Source organism: Sceloporus occidentalis, unplaced genomic scaffold (assembly GCF_023333645.1).
Source record: "Sceloporus occidentalis isolate IW3139 unplaced genomic scaffold, rSceOcc1.0.p SCAF_4, whole genome shotgun sequence".
In the NCBI taxonomy this organism is placed as follows: domain Eukaryota; kingdom Metazoa; phylum Chordata; class Lepidosauria; order Squamata; family Phrynosomatidae; genus Sceloporus; species Sceloporus occidentalis.
Genome location: NW_028316984.1, coordinates 76,998,164 through 77,016,448, shown reverse-complemented (window position 1 = coordinate 77,016,448; position 18,285 = coordinate 76,998,164). Strand labels below are relative to the sequence as shown.

Genomic DNA, 18,285 nt, shown 5'->3' with positions numbered 1-18,285 from the left:
CTGCTGTGTATTCCATTTAAAAATAATCATTTGAGCTTGGCAGCAGGATGACTTCAAGAAGGTTCCACCAGCATCAGTAGGCAGATTGAGAAGCCATGAACTAAATAAAGATATTTGGCTTTTTCGTCTTCTACCAGATACTTTGCTTCTTATTGTAGTGGTTGGTTCCATCTGTCCACAGTGGAAACATCAAGACCTCAGGTTGCACAAATGCATGTAGGCCATGTTTTATATTTATCTTGAGAGAACAGGTTTTTCAGAATACCAAGAGAGCCTGAGATTGGTTATGGGAGGTAGCTGTAGATTTGAAGAGCTGACATTTTTTTCGAGTGCAGAGGCAGACTTCTCCACAGAGTTCCCTATTTGATTTAAGCCTTCTGTTGAGTGTGGTTGCCCAACCCTTGGTGAGAATGTTGGCGCTTCATCCCATTTTTTTTTTTTTAAAAGAAAACAACCCAAAGTGGGATATGTGCTTACAAGCAGCTCCTTGGGCTACAAATAGCCATTGTGGGAAAGGTCAGCTCAGAGAAAGTGACTTACTTCTGAAGCTTGGAAAGAATAAATGATTTGGCAGAAAACCCCAGGAACTACACCAATCTATCTCTGTGGCTGCTGGAATGTAATTATTCTAAATACATTTTGAATGGGTTGTGATGTCTGCATCACTTTTCCTTGACTGCTGCTATAGGAAAGAATGTGTATTACTTATTCTATCTTCATATACCAGCTGGATTCTTTGGTCTCTGCTTGCCTTCCTTGGAAGCTACTCTATTCACACAGATATGCCTTCTCTGTTGCCCTGAGTATGTATGTTATCCCTTGGTGATGTCTATGATTAATGTGTACGTTGTATATACACATAGAGAGAATGTGTTTTTTTTTATATGTACAAGTAGTATACACACTGTGAAGTTGGCTTTCATGGCCAGCACCCATAGTTTAATAATAGTAATAATAATAATATGTTTTATTTATATACCGCTATCCCAAAGATCATAGCGGTGAACAGCAAGTAAGCTAATTAGCAAGTAAGCTAATTTGCCCCCAACAGTCTGGGTACTCATTTTAGCGACCTCGGAAGGATGCAAGCCAGAGTTGAGCTTGGGCCCTTTTGCTGGTTTTTTGTGGTTTTTTCAGGCTATGTGGCTATGTTCTAGAAAAGTTTATTCCTGATGTTTCACCAGCATCTGTGGCTGGCATCTTCACTATTTAAGTATATTGGCATCATTTTGAGTATTCTGCTGTTTTGATACCTAAGAGAGAAAAGGAAGGTAGGTTTTCAGGGTTTTAAACAAAACAAACAAACAAACAAAACCAACCAAAAATCCTTGCTTGTTTCATGCCTCATGTGTGTGAGTGTGAGTGTGTGTGTGAGAGAGAGACAGAGACAGAGATTGAAAAAGTTATTTTTCTGGATGACATATCCCAGCAAACACCCCCCCCCCCCCCCCCCCAGCAAGCTGTTGATTGTTCTGGGAATTTTAGTACAACAAAAAGCTTTCCCAAACTCTAGTCTGTGCATGTATATTTCACATAGCTGGGATTCTGTGTGAAAGAGATTTAGCTCCCTGCTGGCAGGTTTGAGCTCTGAGGTAGTTCTGGAAGTGTGTGCTGCCTGTAGATAGGACTTCTCTGACTCCATGATCTTCCATTAGCCCATCTTCCTTTCCCTGAATCAATCCTTGGCTCATTGCCAGATAAAATGTCATTTTTTCCTCTAAATGAGAGCATTCTGTTTTGCAGTTCCAGGAAATCTCACAAAGGGACCTGAGAGAAAGAAGCAGTAAAATAAAATAAAATAAAATGAAGGGGGGGGGGGAAATCCCCATCCCATCTGACAGTGTGAATGAGAAGTTGTGCTAGAACAGTGGTTCTCAACCTTCCTAATGCCGCAACACTTTAATACAGTTTATCATGTTGTGGTGACCCCAACCATAAAATTATTTTTGTCTCAATTCCTAAGACCTTCAGAAATATGTGTTTTTTGGTGGTCTTAGGCGACCCCTGTGAAAGGGTCATTCGACCCCCAAAAGGGTTGCCACCCACAGGTTGAGAACCACTGTGCTAGAATATTTCAGAAGGGCATTTTAAAAAAGAAAAGTAGATGCTACTTCACAGGTTCTTAAAATTTTCTCTTGGGGCAGTCTGGAAGCTTCAGCTAGAATTGAAAGTTATATGTGAGTTAGTTGGGGCCATGATATTGGCCAGTGGCAACACGTGTGTGTAGGCACTTTCAAGTCACCTGTTGACTTATGGCAACCACATTCATTTCATAAGATTTTCTTTGGCAAGGAATCCTCAGATATGATTTTGTCAGTTCCTTGCTCTGAAATATAGCCTACAGCTCCTGGTATTCACTGAGAGTCTCTTATCCAAGTACTAACTTGGGCTGTCCATGCTTGCCTTCTGTGATCAGACAGAATGTAGCGTGTTTAATGCATTTAAGCCTACAGTAAAATCTACAGGAGTTGAAATGCCACTGGGCACACATGAACTACCACTGAAGTCTTGATTTAATTTTTACTCAGAGTTTTAAAAATTGCCCACAGGATGGTTGGACTAAAATTCACAGAATCAATTCCCTTGTGGTCAAAGCCACTAATCATATTAGCTGGGGGATTCTGGGATGTGTAGTATATCCCTCCCCCGGCTCTGATTTTAATTTACTACAAATTGTTTAAAGAGGATGTGGGTAATCTCCTGATTTGTCATGCCAGAACCTCAAAAACAGAGGTTTGGTTTTGCTCATCTGAACAATAGTTACAGTGAGCTATAGTTGACACGTGCATTTTCCAATACTGTGTGGTATTTTCCAGAATGACTAGATTACACCCCATCATTCTGGGCAGCGTGTAATTCAGTTTATTTGAAAAATGTCATGTAGGCGAAAGATGGTCTGGGTTATTCATCATTTATTCACAATCAAGTTTGATTTATGTAGGGCTGTATTTCATTCAATGAATGTATCGCACACACATGATTGTCCTCTCAGTACTGTTTAGAAGGGAGATTGGGAATTTACTGTATATATTCAACTATATGTGACCTCATATATAAGTCAAGAGCAAGTTTTCAGGCCAGAATTGTGGATTTTTATATGACCCATGGATAAGTCGAAGGTAACACATAGGGGAATGTAACAAAAGATTTAAAAGATGATGCAAAGGAAAATGAAAAGCAAAGAGAAAAGGCAGTTTGTTTATGCTCACTCTAAATGCTGGATGAATGAAGAAGGAACTATGGCAAATGATGGCTGGACAAGGTGTGGAGGAACTGGCTAAGCATAGGCAGTGCTATGAAAATGCACACATGTCAAAAAGGATGAAGAGACAAAGCAAAGAAAATTGTGACTATGAGCCCAAACACACAGGCCAAAATAAAGCTGTTTTGGGTCACTTTGTAGATATGCTGTTTAAATGACATACGCATCTTAGGAGGCCAGAAGCTGTGCCAAAGCTACGTTGCAGTCCTTAAGACTGGAGCGTGGCTTTGGCATGGCTTCCAACTCCTTAGGTTGCATGCATCATTTAAACAGCATACCTCAAAAGTGACCTGAAGCAGCTTTATTTTGGCCAGTCTGTTTGGGCCCTGTTAGCAGTGATTATAGCCTTTAACTTTAATGTTGATAACTTTACCTGGCTTTAACCCAGAAAAGCTGACAACATGAACAAATGCCTTATTCAAATCCTTCAAAGCCTGATTCCTCTTGGTGCTACTTTAAAGGTAAACACCAAAGTGCTGCCATCACAACCATTTTCTCATCCAGGCATTCAAAAAAAAATCAGAAGCAGTACTGTAGCAGAGAGAGTCAGTGCTTTTTTTAGGTTTTCTGAGAAAGGACTACATGAAAGGTTCTCTGAGAAAGGGTTACATGTGCTGCAATCATTAGGATGCTGGACTAATATCAAGGAAATCCAGTTTCAAAGCCCAACTCAGCTCTGAAGTTCACTGAATGACCCTGAGTGGTTTTCAGTCTGACCAACCTTATGGGATTATTGTGAGGAGGAAAATGGGGAGGAAGGTCATGTATTCTTCTTTGAGTTCATTGGAGGAAATCAATGTAGCTGATAATTAAATGCACATTAGGATTCACCAAATTAGACACCCACCATCAGCTCCATAGTGGACTTGACTGGTGCTTGAAAATCATCCTGTTCTTAGTCATTGCAGACATACAGCAAAAATAGAAACATTATTGAGCTCCATGTAGCCTGCATTAGGCTTGATGGGCCACAAATTATGCAGACCTGGCAGGATGATGTTCTGATGTCTTGGGACCCTTTTCATTGTGGTCTCCCTGCTTGTTTTTCCATTTGCAAAAGAGATTTCTTTTATCCCTGGATCAATGCAGGTGCATTTACCACATAACATCCTGGGTTTTGATGACAGGAAAGAAAAGAAAAAAGAAAATAGCCAGCAAATTTGTTTCTCTCCAGTTGCTCTCAACACTCTTTGGCTGTGATCAGGTCACACCAGAAGGGAACATGGCGTAGGCAGTCCTGACCTCAAGTGAGACACACTGGCGCTTCTTCTTTATAGAAGCCTGAAGGGCACATGATGGGGTGGGTGCCTGCCATACCTTTATATGGACTACTGTTCCCCTTCTCATTGCAACTCAAGGCAAAGGATCAGCACTGATGTCTTAACTGGAGTGTTTTACTTTTGTGGCACCATAAGCCAGCTGTTGATGACTTTTGTTCCTCTCCTTATTTCCTCTGTCTTCTCCTTCTTCCCACAGAGGTTGGGCACACCCAAGGCCCTCTGGATGGCAGTCTTTATGCCAAGGTAAAGAAGAAAGATTCACTCCACGGCAGCACTGGCACTGTTGGCACCAACCGCATTACCCTTTCAGCTGCTGCCAACCATATTGAACACACACTATCTGTCAGCAGTGACTCGGGCAACTCTACTGCTTCTACCAAGACAGACAAAACTGATGAGCAGGCAGTGCCAGCTGTCCCTGGTAGCAGTGGAGGGAACAATCCTATACTGAGCCCAGAGGAGAAACAGGAGCTTGAGAGCTTACTCAGTGGTTTCGGACTGGAAAACGAAGCCACAATGCACAACCACAACCCCAGTGGGGTAGGCATGGTCACTGCCACCACATCAGGTCGCCACATAGTCCCAGCTCAAGTGCATGTCAATGGCGAGGCTACTAGCAGCTTGGTGGCTGAAAGGGAAACAGACATTTTAGATGATGAGTTGCCAAACCAGGATGGGCACAGTGTAGGTAGCCTGGGCACTCTCTCATCCTTTGATGGCACTACCAACACTAGTGACTTGGGCTACCATGAGGCCCCCCGGATGGAGAGCCTCATTTCTTTGCCCAATGGATCATCCAACTTCAATGGCATAGACAAGCTGCATGATTCAGAGACAGTCATAAATGGTGGCTACCCTTACAACAACCAGAATACCTTGAGGAGCATGATGGGACGCCACCCCCAAGATCCCTATGGGCACATCCGGCCCTCGGTATCAGCCCAGGAAAATCTGGCAGACTACTATCAGCATGGCTTCCCCACTCCTGCCTGGCTGCAGCCTCAACCACCAGCTTCCAGCCAGCAGTACCCATATGGCTATGACCCAAATGGAATATACCGTTCCCAGTCCTTCCCCATGGCTACTCTAGAGAGCCCCCAACTGCCCCAGGCACCAGCCCGGAGCACAAGCAGCCGGGAAGCTGTCCAGAGGGGACTTAACTCTTGGCAGCAGCAAAGTGGAGGCAGCAGGCCACCATCCCGTCACCAAGATGGTGCCCGAGACAGCCAAAGCCCCAGTGTATCCAGTGCAAGCCCTCAGCCCAGTCCTTCAGGACCAGCACCACCCCAGAGCATCAGCATCCCTGAATTTCCACGTGTGGCTTCCCAGAAGGAAATAGAGCAGTCAATTGAAGCCCTTAACATGCTTATGCTTGACTTGGATCCCTCTTCTGCCTCAGTGATGCACAAATCCCAGAGTGTTCCTGTGGCCACTAGAGAAGAGAAACCACGCCCAGTGGCCCTTTCAATGTCTGCCCAGCCTGTGGCTGGTCCTAAAGTAATACAACCCAAATCTTCCAATGCTTTTGGGATGATCTCTGGAAGCCCTTTGCATAATTCCATGGACATTGCTGTGTCACAGCTGCCTGAAGCACCATCTAAAGTTCATCCCACCAGACTGCTGCTCCACAGTACTGGTGAGCCTGAGTTCCCGAGACAGGATTACAGAGAGGCCTATTCACCCTATGGTTATCAGAACCAGCAGCCAACACAAGCCAGGAGCTATGGCCAGAGTGCAGGAAGCCCTCCTACCTCTCCCAGGTCTCATGTAATGGCATACAAGCTCATGGAAGGGCAGCATCCCCTACTGACATCACCTCCATCTGTTGTAATGACAGTACAAGCCCAAATGCCAGGAAAGGACACCGAGAATCATGAAGAGCCTGCTCAGTCCTTAGAAGAAGAGCCTTTACATCTGGAAGGTCTGGTGGCTCAGAGAATAGCAGGTAGGAAAACTTACTTTGTTTCCTTATGAGTTATGAGATCACAGGAGTTTTGTGGGATGGGGGTGGGGTAGTAGGACTTGCCATGTGCTTCTTGAGCAATTGGGGTTTGTAAATGTGGCTACTCCAAAACAAAGTAGTTAAACTCAATGATTCTCACAGAGTATCAACCCCTTCAATGTATTGAAAATGAATGTTTCTCTTGAGCCCACAATATATCCATCCCTAAATGTGTCCAGATTTTCTATGGCTGTGGTTACTACTGCTTACTATTGATTAAGTAGCAAACAGGGACCAAGGCTTTTGGTGTTGCACACAGGCCCATGGTTCATATCCCCTCACCCAGACTTTGTATTCTACATTGAGTAGGGCAGAGAAGACAGTTGAGTGAAACCATCAAAATGATGGAAGTCAATGATTTGGTTTGGCCAGAAAAAGATTCTGTGGCAGTCCAGGTGGGGAAATGCCTAGAGAAAGTACATAAAATATGTGAGCATCTGATTATAGTGCTGTTTTAATATAAATTGAGAGTGCTGATTGCAAACCATTCTCAGAGCTTTCTGGATTGTGATCTACCCCCCTCCCCCAGATTCTAGGAACTATTGCTGAGCCTCTTTTGAGCTTGCTGTTCCTCCTTTTTCCAAACCTGTATCTCAAAACAGATGCAAACCAACACGTCCAATTTATAACTGCTCGTATTTGGCATTAAGCCATTCAATACAATGTTTACAAGCGAGTTTGAGTTTAGGAATAAATTGCTCAACAACTGCTCAGGGAGGTTTGCTGTAAACAAGACAGGGCTTTGATTTGATTTTCTGCTCATTGAGTGAGCAGCACAGGGGACTTTAATGTCTTTGCTGCAAATATGTTGCCTCAGAAAGGAAATGTCCACCACACCCAGAGAATTACAATATTCCATAGCCTTGGGTGTTTCTTTCATGCCTTCCTCAGAGGCCTAGGGCACTGCAACCATGGGCAGGACTGTGTTCTTTGTGCCAAGGAAACCAAAAATCACTCAAAACAAGTTATGGGTGTAATTCATACCTTTTTTTTTTCTTTTTTTTTTTTTTTTTTTTGGTGTGGTCTAGGGTTTGCAGAATCCCAAAGATTTTTTTATGGCAACTTGAGCAATAACATAAAAACAAAACAAGTGGAGGTGGAAAGTGTGGACAGAATTGGATGGCGAATTTAGTGCTAGTAGGTACAGGGGTTACACAAAGTGCTGTTTTCTGCACAAAAAGACATGGATTAATTTTGCAGAGAATATGTCCCTAATTAGAACAGTTTCTGTACAGGAAACATTTTACGTACAGAAAATAGTGTTGCCTGTGTAAAAACAGTAGGAAAAACAACAGAGAGGGAGGAAAAGCGCATGTGAATTTTGTACAGAATGAGTCCTTAACGGTGAAGATTCTCATCAGTCCAGATTCTTCCTGTTTGAGTTTCCAGACATTTGAGAAACACTATCTATCTATCTATCTATCTATCTATCTATCTATCTGAATATTCTTTCCTCCTCTAATATCTAGCCATGCCTTTGAACAACAGATTAATCTGTCAGTTTTTGTTTATATCAGTTTCACCCTTTCTGATCTTTAGTTGGTTTCATCCCAGTTCTGCATCAGTTCATAGGGGTTTTAAACGTCTGTACAGGAATGTTCATTCTCATTTCTCCTTTTCTATGCAGTTCTGTCTAATGCATATAACCAGTGTGTTTGAAAACAAATATCTATTATATAACATTTTTGTACATCACTTTAACTAATACACATATTTTTGTATACACAGTCTCATTTTGTAGGCATTTTTTGATCTGGAAATATCACGCCAAAATTTAGAGAAGTAAGAATATTGACAGATAACTTTCTGTCAGACAGTCGATGTTTTGGTGCAGGAAGTACATATTAATTAGGTTCACATTAAAAATTTTAGTTGAATAAATTACTTATCTTTCCCAATTTTTGATATGTAAAGGTCAACTTAAATGTGATGTCGGAGCACTATGTTTTGAGCTCCTGACATTTTTATTTTTCTAAGAAACAACAAAGAACCTTATTGTGACCCTGAACTTGGATGGGCCAATGATACCTGGAAGATAAAATGCACAAGCAATTTCCTTAGTTTTTGTTGGTGTGTGTATTCAAGTCATTTCTGACTTATGGTGACCCTAGGGCAAAACTGTCATTGAGTTTCCTTGGCAAGATTTGTTCAAAGGAAGTTTGCTATTGCCTCCCTCTGAGGTTTAGTGAGTGTGACTTGTCCAAGAACACCCAGAGGGTTTCCACATGTGAGTAAGGATGCAAATCCTGGTCTCCCAGAAACCTGGTATAACACTCAAACCACTACACAACACTGGCTTTCAGCTTTCCAGATCCAAATCCAAATTATGTTCTTAATTTAACAAGAGCAGATGTCAATTTACAGTCCACAAAAGCAAAAGCATATTGACTAAAGAGTTTACACTTGTCCCTTCACATTTGCTGGGGTTAGGGGCACAGGACCCCCGTGAATGTGGAAAAACCACAAATAACAAAACACTATGTTTTTACCTGAGAGAACACCTTCCTAGGAATCTCTAGGTCCTCCAGTGCAACTCTGTAGTCAACACCCGCCAGACATTGCCCATAGAGGTGCACTGGGGGAGCTACAAATGCCTAGTGGAGTGTTCTCTCTAGGAATCTCTAGGTCTTTCAATGCGATTTTTGGTTATAGTTGACCATAGAGTTGCACTGGAGGACCTAGATATTCCTAGAGAGAACATATTAATAAAATCCATGAATAATCAAATTTGCGAATGTCAAAGCTACAAATGTGGAGGGACGGTCTACATATCTCTAACCCCCTCATCTCACCCACCACAAATATCCCACTTCTTCCTCAGTCTTTCATTCCTCACACACCAGTAATCTTCTCAAAAAGAAAAAAGCTATCCATAGCTTCAGATATGGGGCTTTCACACAACATTTGATTTGATCTGTTACTTAAACAGACATGCCTATCTTTTAAAAAAAAATCTGTCTGAAACTCTGGGGGCTTGAAGCTTGTCATATAAAAACCTAAAAGCAAGAAAACCAAGATTCTAGAGGGCTCAAGTTTCAAGACCAATTCTAGATATCAACACCATGAAATTTAGAGGGATATGCAGAAGTAGAACTTAGAGAGTTACTTTTTAAAGGTAGTTTACTATATGATATACATTGCACCCTTGCCTTACGTGGGGATCTATTCCGGAGCCCCTTGCATAAGGCAAATAGTGCATATGCTCGAGCCCCATTGAAAATAATGGAGCTCGTGCATGTTGTGCATGTGCCATTGTTACTTCCGTCATGTGGCTTTCAGCGTAAGCGTAAGAGGTTCCCGCATATGATGCGGGCTCACTGTACTACTCTCCAAAGTAATGTTACTGTTTTTTTAGAGTTGCTCACGTGTTGCTTATTAAATTAGTCATAACTTTTTCATTTTTTTAAAAAAAATCAGGATTGATAATGGAATTACATAAAAATTTATTCAAAATTCCTCTTAAAACGTCTTAAAAGTAACTAAAAGTTAACTTGTAAAGTTACATTTACAAATTTTGTTTTCTTAAATGTAACTTTACATCTGATGTAATCTGCCTTGATTCTCTCAGGAAAAGATGGAATATTGATAATAATAATTATCTTTGTTATGCTCTTGTTACCAAAATAAAAAGGACCTAGTTACAATATCTTCACTTTTTTTGACTCATTACTTCTGAGCTCTGTACAACACACACACAGAGGGGGGGGGGGGGAAATATCTCTTTAGTGGATGTAGTTAGTCCCAGAACAGAATCCTTCCCTCACATACTTCCTTTGAGTTTACTTCCTAATTCTTCAGAGATCAGATCATGGACTGGGGTTGCCCAAGTGTAAATTACAGCAGGCACACTTTCTAAATTTATTAGTCTTTGGGATTAAATCTTTGGGGTTCTCCATAAAGGCAGTTAACACTGGTGGTTAAAGAATAACGTGATCACTGCATCTCCTATGCAGGCTTAGCCATGGCAGTCCTGGGGCTGGTAATTACACAGAAAAGTTTTTAATTGCAGAGCTCCTCAGAAACATCCTGGACCTAATCCAGTCTGGAAATGCCAGCCTCTGTTGAGCTCAGTCCCTGGGCCACAGGCATTGAAAGCATTCAGCTGAGGGGGGGAAATGCCTTGGTTCTGGGATGAGGAGTGCTTCAGAATGGAAAACTAATTTGGATATTGAGTCACCATGCCATCTCACAGTGTATAGCAGTACGTTGTTTGAGTTGTGAACCCACAATAGAAATATGCTTGCTACATTTTTCTTAGATCTGCGGATTTCTTTCCCAAGTGAGGTAAGGAGAAAGGTATTGTTTGTACACACCAGAAGGTAGCTCTGAACCATGTTTATGGTCTGGAAACTGATTACATCACTAATCCATAGTCACCATCTTCCTCTGTGGAGTACTTTCTACCTCATTTTGCAGAACTCACTCTTTTATATATTTTTTAAAAAAGTAAAAATGCAAGGCTTATATGTAGTGCATCAAAAGTACTAATGAAAGCAAGTTAGTCCACCTGAAATAGAATGTGAGGAGGGGGTGAATAACAAGGCAGATTGATGAACTGGCATCTGATTGATGACGACTTGATGTGTCAAAGGCATTGTGAAGGGAAGCGGGGCTGGACTGTCTGCAAGTGGGGAAGCACACACACATTCACATACACATACATGCACACACAGATAAAGCCCTAACTGAAATCATAGAACTAGCCCAGCTGGATTGGAGCAATAGTTTGTCTAGTCCAGCAGCAGTCTTCAGGCAGGATGCGAAGGTTATAGCCTTTCACCATCTGTTGCTCCTTAGCAAATGTAATTCACTGGCATAAGTCACGCCTACATATAATGTGTATTTCTATACATGTTAAGGAGGCAGAGTGAGTGATGAACGTAAAGGAAAATCTCTTCTCCTGGTGCATGCAGTCATCAGTAGTAGCAATGAATGGCAAGGTCCCTGTAGCTGCTGCAGATACTGTGAAGCCAGTGGTGCTTTCCCAGTGTTTCCAGAACTCAAGGATTTAGAGTAATTGGGATGCTGGTGGCTGGGATGCAGGGGAATGGACTACAGCTCTCTAACAGAAAACTCTTAAGTATCCCACAAGACTAAAAATCCCACATTGCCTTAGAATTACAGATAAAGTGGGATCAAACTACTATATGTAGGAAGTGCAGATAAGGAAGAAGAAGAAAAGAAGAAAGAAATTTATTGTAATATATTACATATGACATGATATTTTTGTGATTATGAAATTGATTAATAAAGATATTGGGGGGGGGGGGGGACTACTGTAAATATGTAGTATAGTCACATTCTAACTAATAGTAACAAACCCAAAGCCAAGAGCCTAAAGGAAAGTATTGAAAATAATCTTTGTGTTGTTGTGATACTGCTCAGTATCTTGAGTCCCAAAGACATCATTGTCATTACATTCATGTTCATATTTATAAGTGCACTTCCCTTCTGTGACACACAGATGCAACCTCTGTGCTCTTCTACAGCCTTCTGTTCAAAGCAGCCATATCCCCCACTCCCCATTAGGTGAGGTGAGGTGCCTGCCTGAAATATCAGAAGTCAAGGAATAGAGAATTGGCCCCCAGTTGTTGCTGCTCCAGAGCAGAGGGGAATGACTGGTTTCCATCTGCAGAGCTGGCCATGCATCAAAGGAGTTGCCCATAGATATCCTCAGAGCAAGGCCCTGTGGAAATTGCAAGTCTGGCCTGGAAGATCAGTCCTGCAGAACCTGTAAAGTCTTGATCTGAAGCTAAATGGAGTCACTTATCAAATGAAATGTGCTAGCCATTTCACAGTCCTACATCAGTGTTGCCAAGTAGGATTCAAAAGCGAGTAGAGTGTTATAGCTAGTGGCAAGGAATTAAAGGCTCTGTGTATTCCTTCTGCATGCTGTCATGCAGACAATACCTTGTGGTTATTTACACTGTCAAGTCTCATCTCTTCTATATTTGCCAGTCACACCAACAGAGGACTACCTTCCCCATCTCCTTTACACATGCAAAGGGAGACACTTGCACTCACATTCACCCACAAGCTGAGAATCCTCACACTGGTGGAAGAGCACCACATATTCAGCCCAGTGCTACAGGGTCTTCATTACACTGGATTTCTCCCTTCTGTGGGCAAATACATCTTGAATAGCACCAGACTACCCAACATCTTAAGGAAAGGGGAAAGAGCAGATGAAATGAGCAGCAGAAGGTAATCTCATAGGAGCAATGTTGAAATTTCTAGCTGGAATTAAACACCACTACTGTAGCAGAGAGACCTGAACCACAACTGGGGACTTGAGAAAGAAAAAGCCTAACTAGGTGGCTTCTCACATCTATACTTGTTGCCTTTCGCTGTCTTTGAATTTCCTGATTAAAGTATTGGTAAGGCAATATGTATCATTTTGCCATTCAGACCATAGTCCCTGCACCAAGGTGGGAGCCATCTGGAGCCAGTACATATTAAGAGGTTTGCCCCTAGCCAGAATCCAACAAGCCATGAAAAGAAAGAGGCATCATTAAGCATTACTCCACAGATGCCTGAGGAAGAGAGATCATTGTTCAGCTACAGTGCTGCCCCAGGGACCTAGCACCCGTTGACTTAAATTAGATTTAAGCAAGTTAACTTATGAATATGATTGTACCCCAAATAAACTGGAAACAAGAGATGCAGAATATGGCAGCAACAAAACTCCCCTGCCTTGTCCCCAGACTGTGCTGTGTTTAGTAATTGACCCTTGTTCTCTGACTTCTGTGGCTTATGTCTCTACATGATGCAGGTGGGTAATGCATCAGAAGTGTAGGTAAAAGCAGGTACAGAATTATCTACTCAAAATGAAGTTTTCCAGCTCACCAGTGCCTGAGCTTAGGAGTCTTGCAAGAGCCCTGTTTTTATTTCAAATGCCCTTTCATCAAAAAAGCACAAAAGCACTTTGAATTCTACAGCTAGTATTGGGATGTGTCATGACCACAGAACAGCATGGAGTGAAGTAAGAGATCTGGCAGGTGCTGGAGAGTGAGTAGAGGGATGAGATCTGCATGGAGCAAGCTGGGGGAGAGCAGGGCCCAGCCTGTTATTTACAAGACATGCTACTATAAATTGCCTGTTTGTTCCAAGGCGGGTATGTGTGGAATTTCACAGATCATCAGCCTCCCTGGTTCTTGCAGTCATGAGAATTCAGATTTCCTACGCAGTAGGTAGAGAGCAATGCTCTAATGATTAAGGGAAAAGGCCTCTCCTCACCTCCCAGAATAAGCTAGCCCACTCCAGTCCTGCTGCCAAACACTATAAGCCCTACCTGTCTGAAGACATGGAGACACTAAATGGAAGCCGTGAAACAATTAGCAAGATCCAGCTGAGTCAGATATGCCTCTCTAAGTTGTTTTATTAATGTTAGTATGTTTACCCACTCTTGGAAATCCTTGTCAAAGCAGCAAAGCAGAGATGTTCCAGATGGTGAGCTAAATGTGTGCCATCTGGCTCTTAGTGCTAGCTATCTCAGAAAACTAAAAAAATTCCCTGTATTCAAAGTTGATTAAAGTTTTCTAGTATATTGTGTCCAGCCTGAATCAAAATTTGATAAGGTGAATAAGAGGATACCAGAGTGATAAAGAGTACCATTTCCAGAACTGTTACTGTCTGTGAATAAAAACATTAGAGTGCTCACTTAAAACAAAGGCACACTAATTGGTGACACACATCACAATCTCAAGTCAGAAGCAGAAGGAGGATATGATTAAATTCAGAGATATAAACTTTTCATAAAAATTTGGAGACTTGAAACATTCTGAGCATAAGCTTTTCTTGCCACATTAGCTTTGTCCTAATATGTGACTACTTATTCACATAGATTTTCCTATACAAGCACAGCTGACAGGCAGTCATGAAAAAGGATTCCATAAAGACAGTTTATTGTAATGGAGGGAGCACCCAAAGGAAACTTGAAAAAGAGCTGTGAAGTTAACTAAATGTAATTGCCAGTGGATGGAAGTATGGATGGGTATGAAGAATGGGCATGTAGAGTTAATTCATGAAGGCGGGATATGTTTTAAATGTTTGCTTAAGTGATCAGAGAAAGAGGCAAGATAATGACCAGGATGGGAATCAGCTTGTGAGACTTTGGGATAGAACACATGCCAGAAAATTTGTGTCTCTGCAAAGGATGGATGGCCATCTGTCAGGAGTGTTTTGATTGTGTATTCCTGCATGGAGTGGATGGCCCCTATGGTTGCTTCCAATTCTAGGATTCTATGAGATATGGGTTTTGCTATATCTGAGCTACTTAATTTCTCTATGATCAAAAATACAAGTGGTTATGGTGCCAGGTTTTCATGAAACAAAGTTCCGAGACAGACCGCCTGAAAATGGCTGTCTGCAGGTGCCCGTTTTAATTCCGGAGGGACGCCACAGATGCCAAACCACTCAATGTCCCTCTGGAGTAAAAATAACCCAGTTCTTCCGGGTTCTTTTTGCAGCGCCCGGGTTATGTCGTGAGTATGCCACTGGTGCACTCATGATGTAAACAATGCACAGCAATGGGCAGACGCTGTGCGTCACTTACGTAATGATGGCCTCCTGTGTGGACAGGAGGCCATCATTAGGCCGCCGGCCGCATGTACTAGGGTTCTGGAGTGTGTGGTTACTGCACACTCCAGAACCCTAGTTTCGGTGGCAAGACGGCACTTTTGGCCTGTCTGTCTCGGGCCAAAATGTACATTATGGCCACACTCTTCCTGTAACAGTATTGACTCACTGAACAAACTAACATTGGTGGAGTCCCCTTGCCACTGTCATACTCACCTGCCCATTCATCTGGCCAGACCTTCAGGATCTCATTACCAGAACCCAGTAGGAGAGAGCAAGGCACATGCAGATTGCTCTTCTCCCTGTCCAGCAATAGCATGAAGACAGAGAAAGCCTTTCCAGTCACCCACTGATACCAGCTTTTGAAACCAGCCTTGGTCCATTGTATCTTTGATTTCCATTTATTTCAGCTTCTGCAGTCAACATCCTAGCAATTTTATATGTAAGATGAAGGAATGGCTTTCCAAATTTCTGTATTGAAAACTGAGCCTCGGAGAATAGGAGTCATTAGCTGCATGTAGCCCTTGGAGGATCTCTTGGGATCCCCACTGGCCACTCTAAGCCCTCGGCACCTCCATATTTTAGGGAACAACCCCCCAATTATTCAGACAAAAAAATCACCCCTACCCTAAACAACTGTAAAATGATGGAAAATGCTGTTTTGGGAGGTTTCCCCATAGATAGGCAACTGGGAATAATGAGACACCACTTCCTGGCTCACAAATGTGGCGTTGCAGCTCTTTTGGTTCTGGAATGTGCCCACTCATGCAGTACAAGGTATGGCCAAGATCTTGCATAAGGAATCATCCCCCAAACCCACTGTAAATTCCAGAAAATTGCTCTGAGTGATGGAAGTAAGTGGCACAGTTGAATGGGGTACTTAAAGATGATACACCTGGTGCCTTCCCTGCCCCCCGCACCATTGGTACCTACTCCTGAAGTCATCCCATTTGCCAAAAGTCTACTTAAGTAGCTGACAATTGCATTAGTTCACATATTATGGTCTTGAACCTAACCTTGACTTCTCACATCACAAAGTCTTAGTCTTGGGTTGAAATTTCAACTAATATTTTTTCTTGTGTTCCCCCCCTTTTTTTTCCTTTGTCTGTTGTGATGTTTGTTCTGTCTCTGATTATTCTCTCTCTTTCACAATCTCCATTATGGATTTTGTTTCATCCCTGGTTGAACTTCTGCTGCTGCTCCTCTACTCCTACCCACCCTACCTCCGTCTCCCCCTGTCAGAGTACAACGCCAAACTCCGGGACATCCGGAAGAGTATAAAAAGCCCCCATCCTCCTCTTCACCGACAGCGATCCTTCTCCTTTTCTGGTTTGTTCTGTTGCTGCTTTTCCTCCTTCCTTCCAAGTCCTCCTTGCCATAGCTCTCCTGCATGGTCATCAGTTCCTTTGCTGCTACATTGCATGGATGCTACCAAAGCAAAGGGGTGGGGCTTCTTTCCACATGGTGGGAGTGGAAAGATAAGGCTGTTCAGAGTCCTTTCCAAAATGGCACCATCAAAAACTAGGATAAGAGTTGTCTTCTAATGTGCCAAAGCACCTCAGGACTCTGATTTTCTCTTTTGACAGTGCTAGAGCCTTTCTTCATAAATAAGTGCTGTGTGTTCTGATGGGGAAAGGGGTATTAATCTGAATTCTCAATGGACCAATCCTTTGTGCCTACCAAGATTTGACTCTAAATACAGCCAGGCTCTAACCCTAAAGCTCCTTTTTAAAACCATTGGTTGTGCTTCCTTTTCCCCTGCCCTTCCCCTGCTGTTTGCAGTGTGTCTAGCTTGTTGGTGGATTAGCTTGTTGGTGGATCCATTTGCTGTGCGTGATGTTCATCTGTGGTGTGTAACCAGGAATCACTTGCAAAAGGACAGCAAGACTGGGTGGGTGGGGGAGCAGCTTTGTTTACCTCAGTGTTCAGCACACTCACCATTGCTTTGTTGCTGGTGCTGTGTCAGTGTGTCACCATAAATGTCAAGGGGCAAGACTTTGCATGTGGTGCTGGGAGAGGGAGAGGGAGAGGGGGGTTGGAGAGGAGAGTTGGTACTAAAGTCCAGGAGCTGGGCTGGTCACGTGCAGTATTGCTTGGCCACACACTGTGATTTATTTAAGGGGCTGTGTGTTTTTTACAAACATGTCTGGGGATTATTTACTTCAGATCTTTCCTCTGTGCCTGGTAGCAGGGACTGGCATCAGGACAGGGGCTTCCAGTTCTGCATGGCTAGTAGGAGGAGTCAGCAAGTGGGTGTGTAAATTCTTGGGGTCTCACTCATCAGGTGACTCTGGAGAAGGGAACCTATCAATGGATTTCAAAAGTGTGATTGCTCCATAGTGTCCCATTACAGGAATGGTATTTATGGAACAGGAGCTCAAGGCACCAGAAGCTCTGCAGAGAAGAGCCAGGTTCAGCATCATGTTCAGCAGCAACGACTCTTGGAGATTTCTCTCTCTTTGTTTTTTCTCTTTCATTGGTGCAGCAGGTTCAGTATATAAAGGTTGACAACTATTTACACCCTGGTTTTAGGACTGCTTCTGAAATGTGTTGTGTTTTCATTGGGGCAGCTCACAAAATAATGGGTTGCCATCCTAACAGAAGGTTCTGTGGTTTGTTGTTTTATCTCTCCTGTTTGATCCCGTACAGGCTATTTGTGTCTTCTGAATCTACCTACCTCTCTCCTAACAGGTTTGGAATTTGTACTCTTGTTAAGTCACAAAACCTTGACTGATTTGGAAACTGGCTTAAACATTCCTATCTTCCCCATCCCACATAGTCTAGGGACTACCTCACTACTTCACAGTATTGTATGCTTGATAGGTTGCTGCTTTGGCCTGTCCTGTGGTGTATATATACATTGCCCGACCTAATTGTGAAGGAGGAGAATTTCCATGGTATCACTTGGCACACTGGAAAGTAAGCAGAGGACTTGAAGGACAAAGTCTTGTTCATGCCTATGTTACTTCACTGCTTTTGGACATATGTGTTTCACAGAAGCCTGTATGATTCATATAATTCTGGTACAGGAATCAAAATCTCCATTAGCATCATATCTGCCCTCCACTGATATACTGTAGCGGATTCACCACTATAGCACAAACTGATAGCAAATAAATATTGCCATCTGCTTTTATTGGAAGGCATTATTCTTTTGCTAGTCA

At 42.6% G+C, this 18,285-nt stretch overlaps 1 protein-coding gene across 3 annotated transcripts in view; it reads left to right on the top strand.

Moving 5' to 3' along the window:
* LOC149314012 (tensin-1-like) overlaps positions 1 to 18,285 on the top strand; it is a 184,833-nt gene that overhangs the window by 98,824 nt on the left and 67,724 nt on the right. For 2 of the 3 annotated variants that reach the window (XM_089520363.1, XM_089520364.1), the window contains exon 16: positions 4,739 to 6,487. In XM_089520363.1, the coding sequence (XP_089376489.1) occupies positions 4,739 to 6,487 (1,749 nt within the window). Of the gene's footprint in view, positions 1 to 4,738; positions 6,488 to 16,363; positions 16,451 to 18,285 lie in introns of all 3 variants that reach the window. The other variant, XM_089520362.1, reaches the window with a different exon arrangement.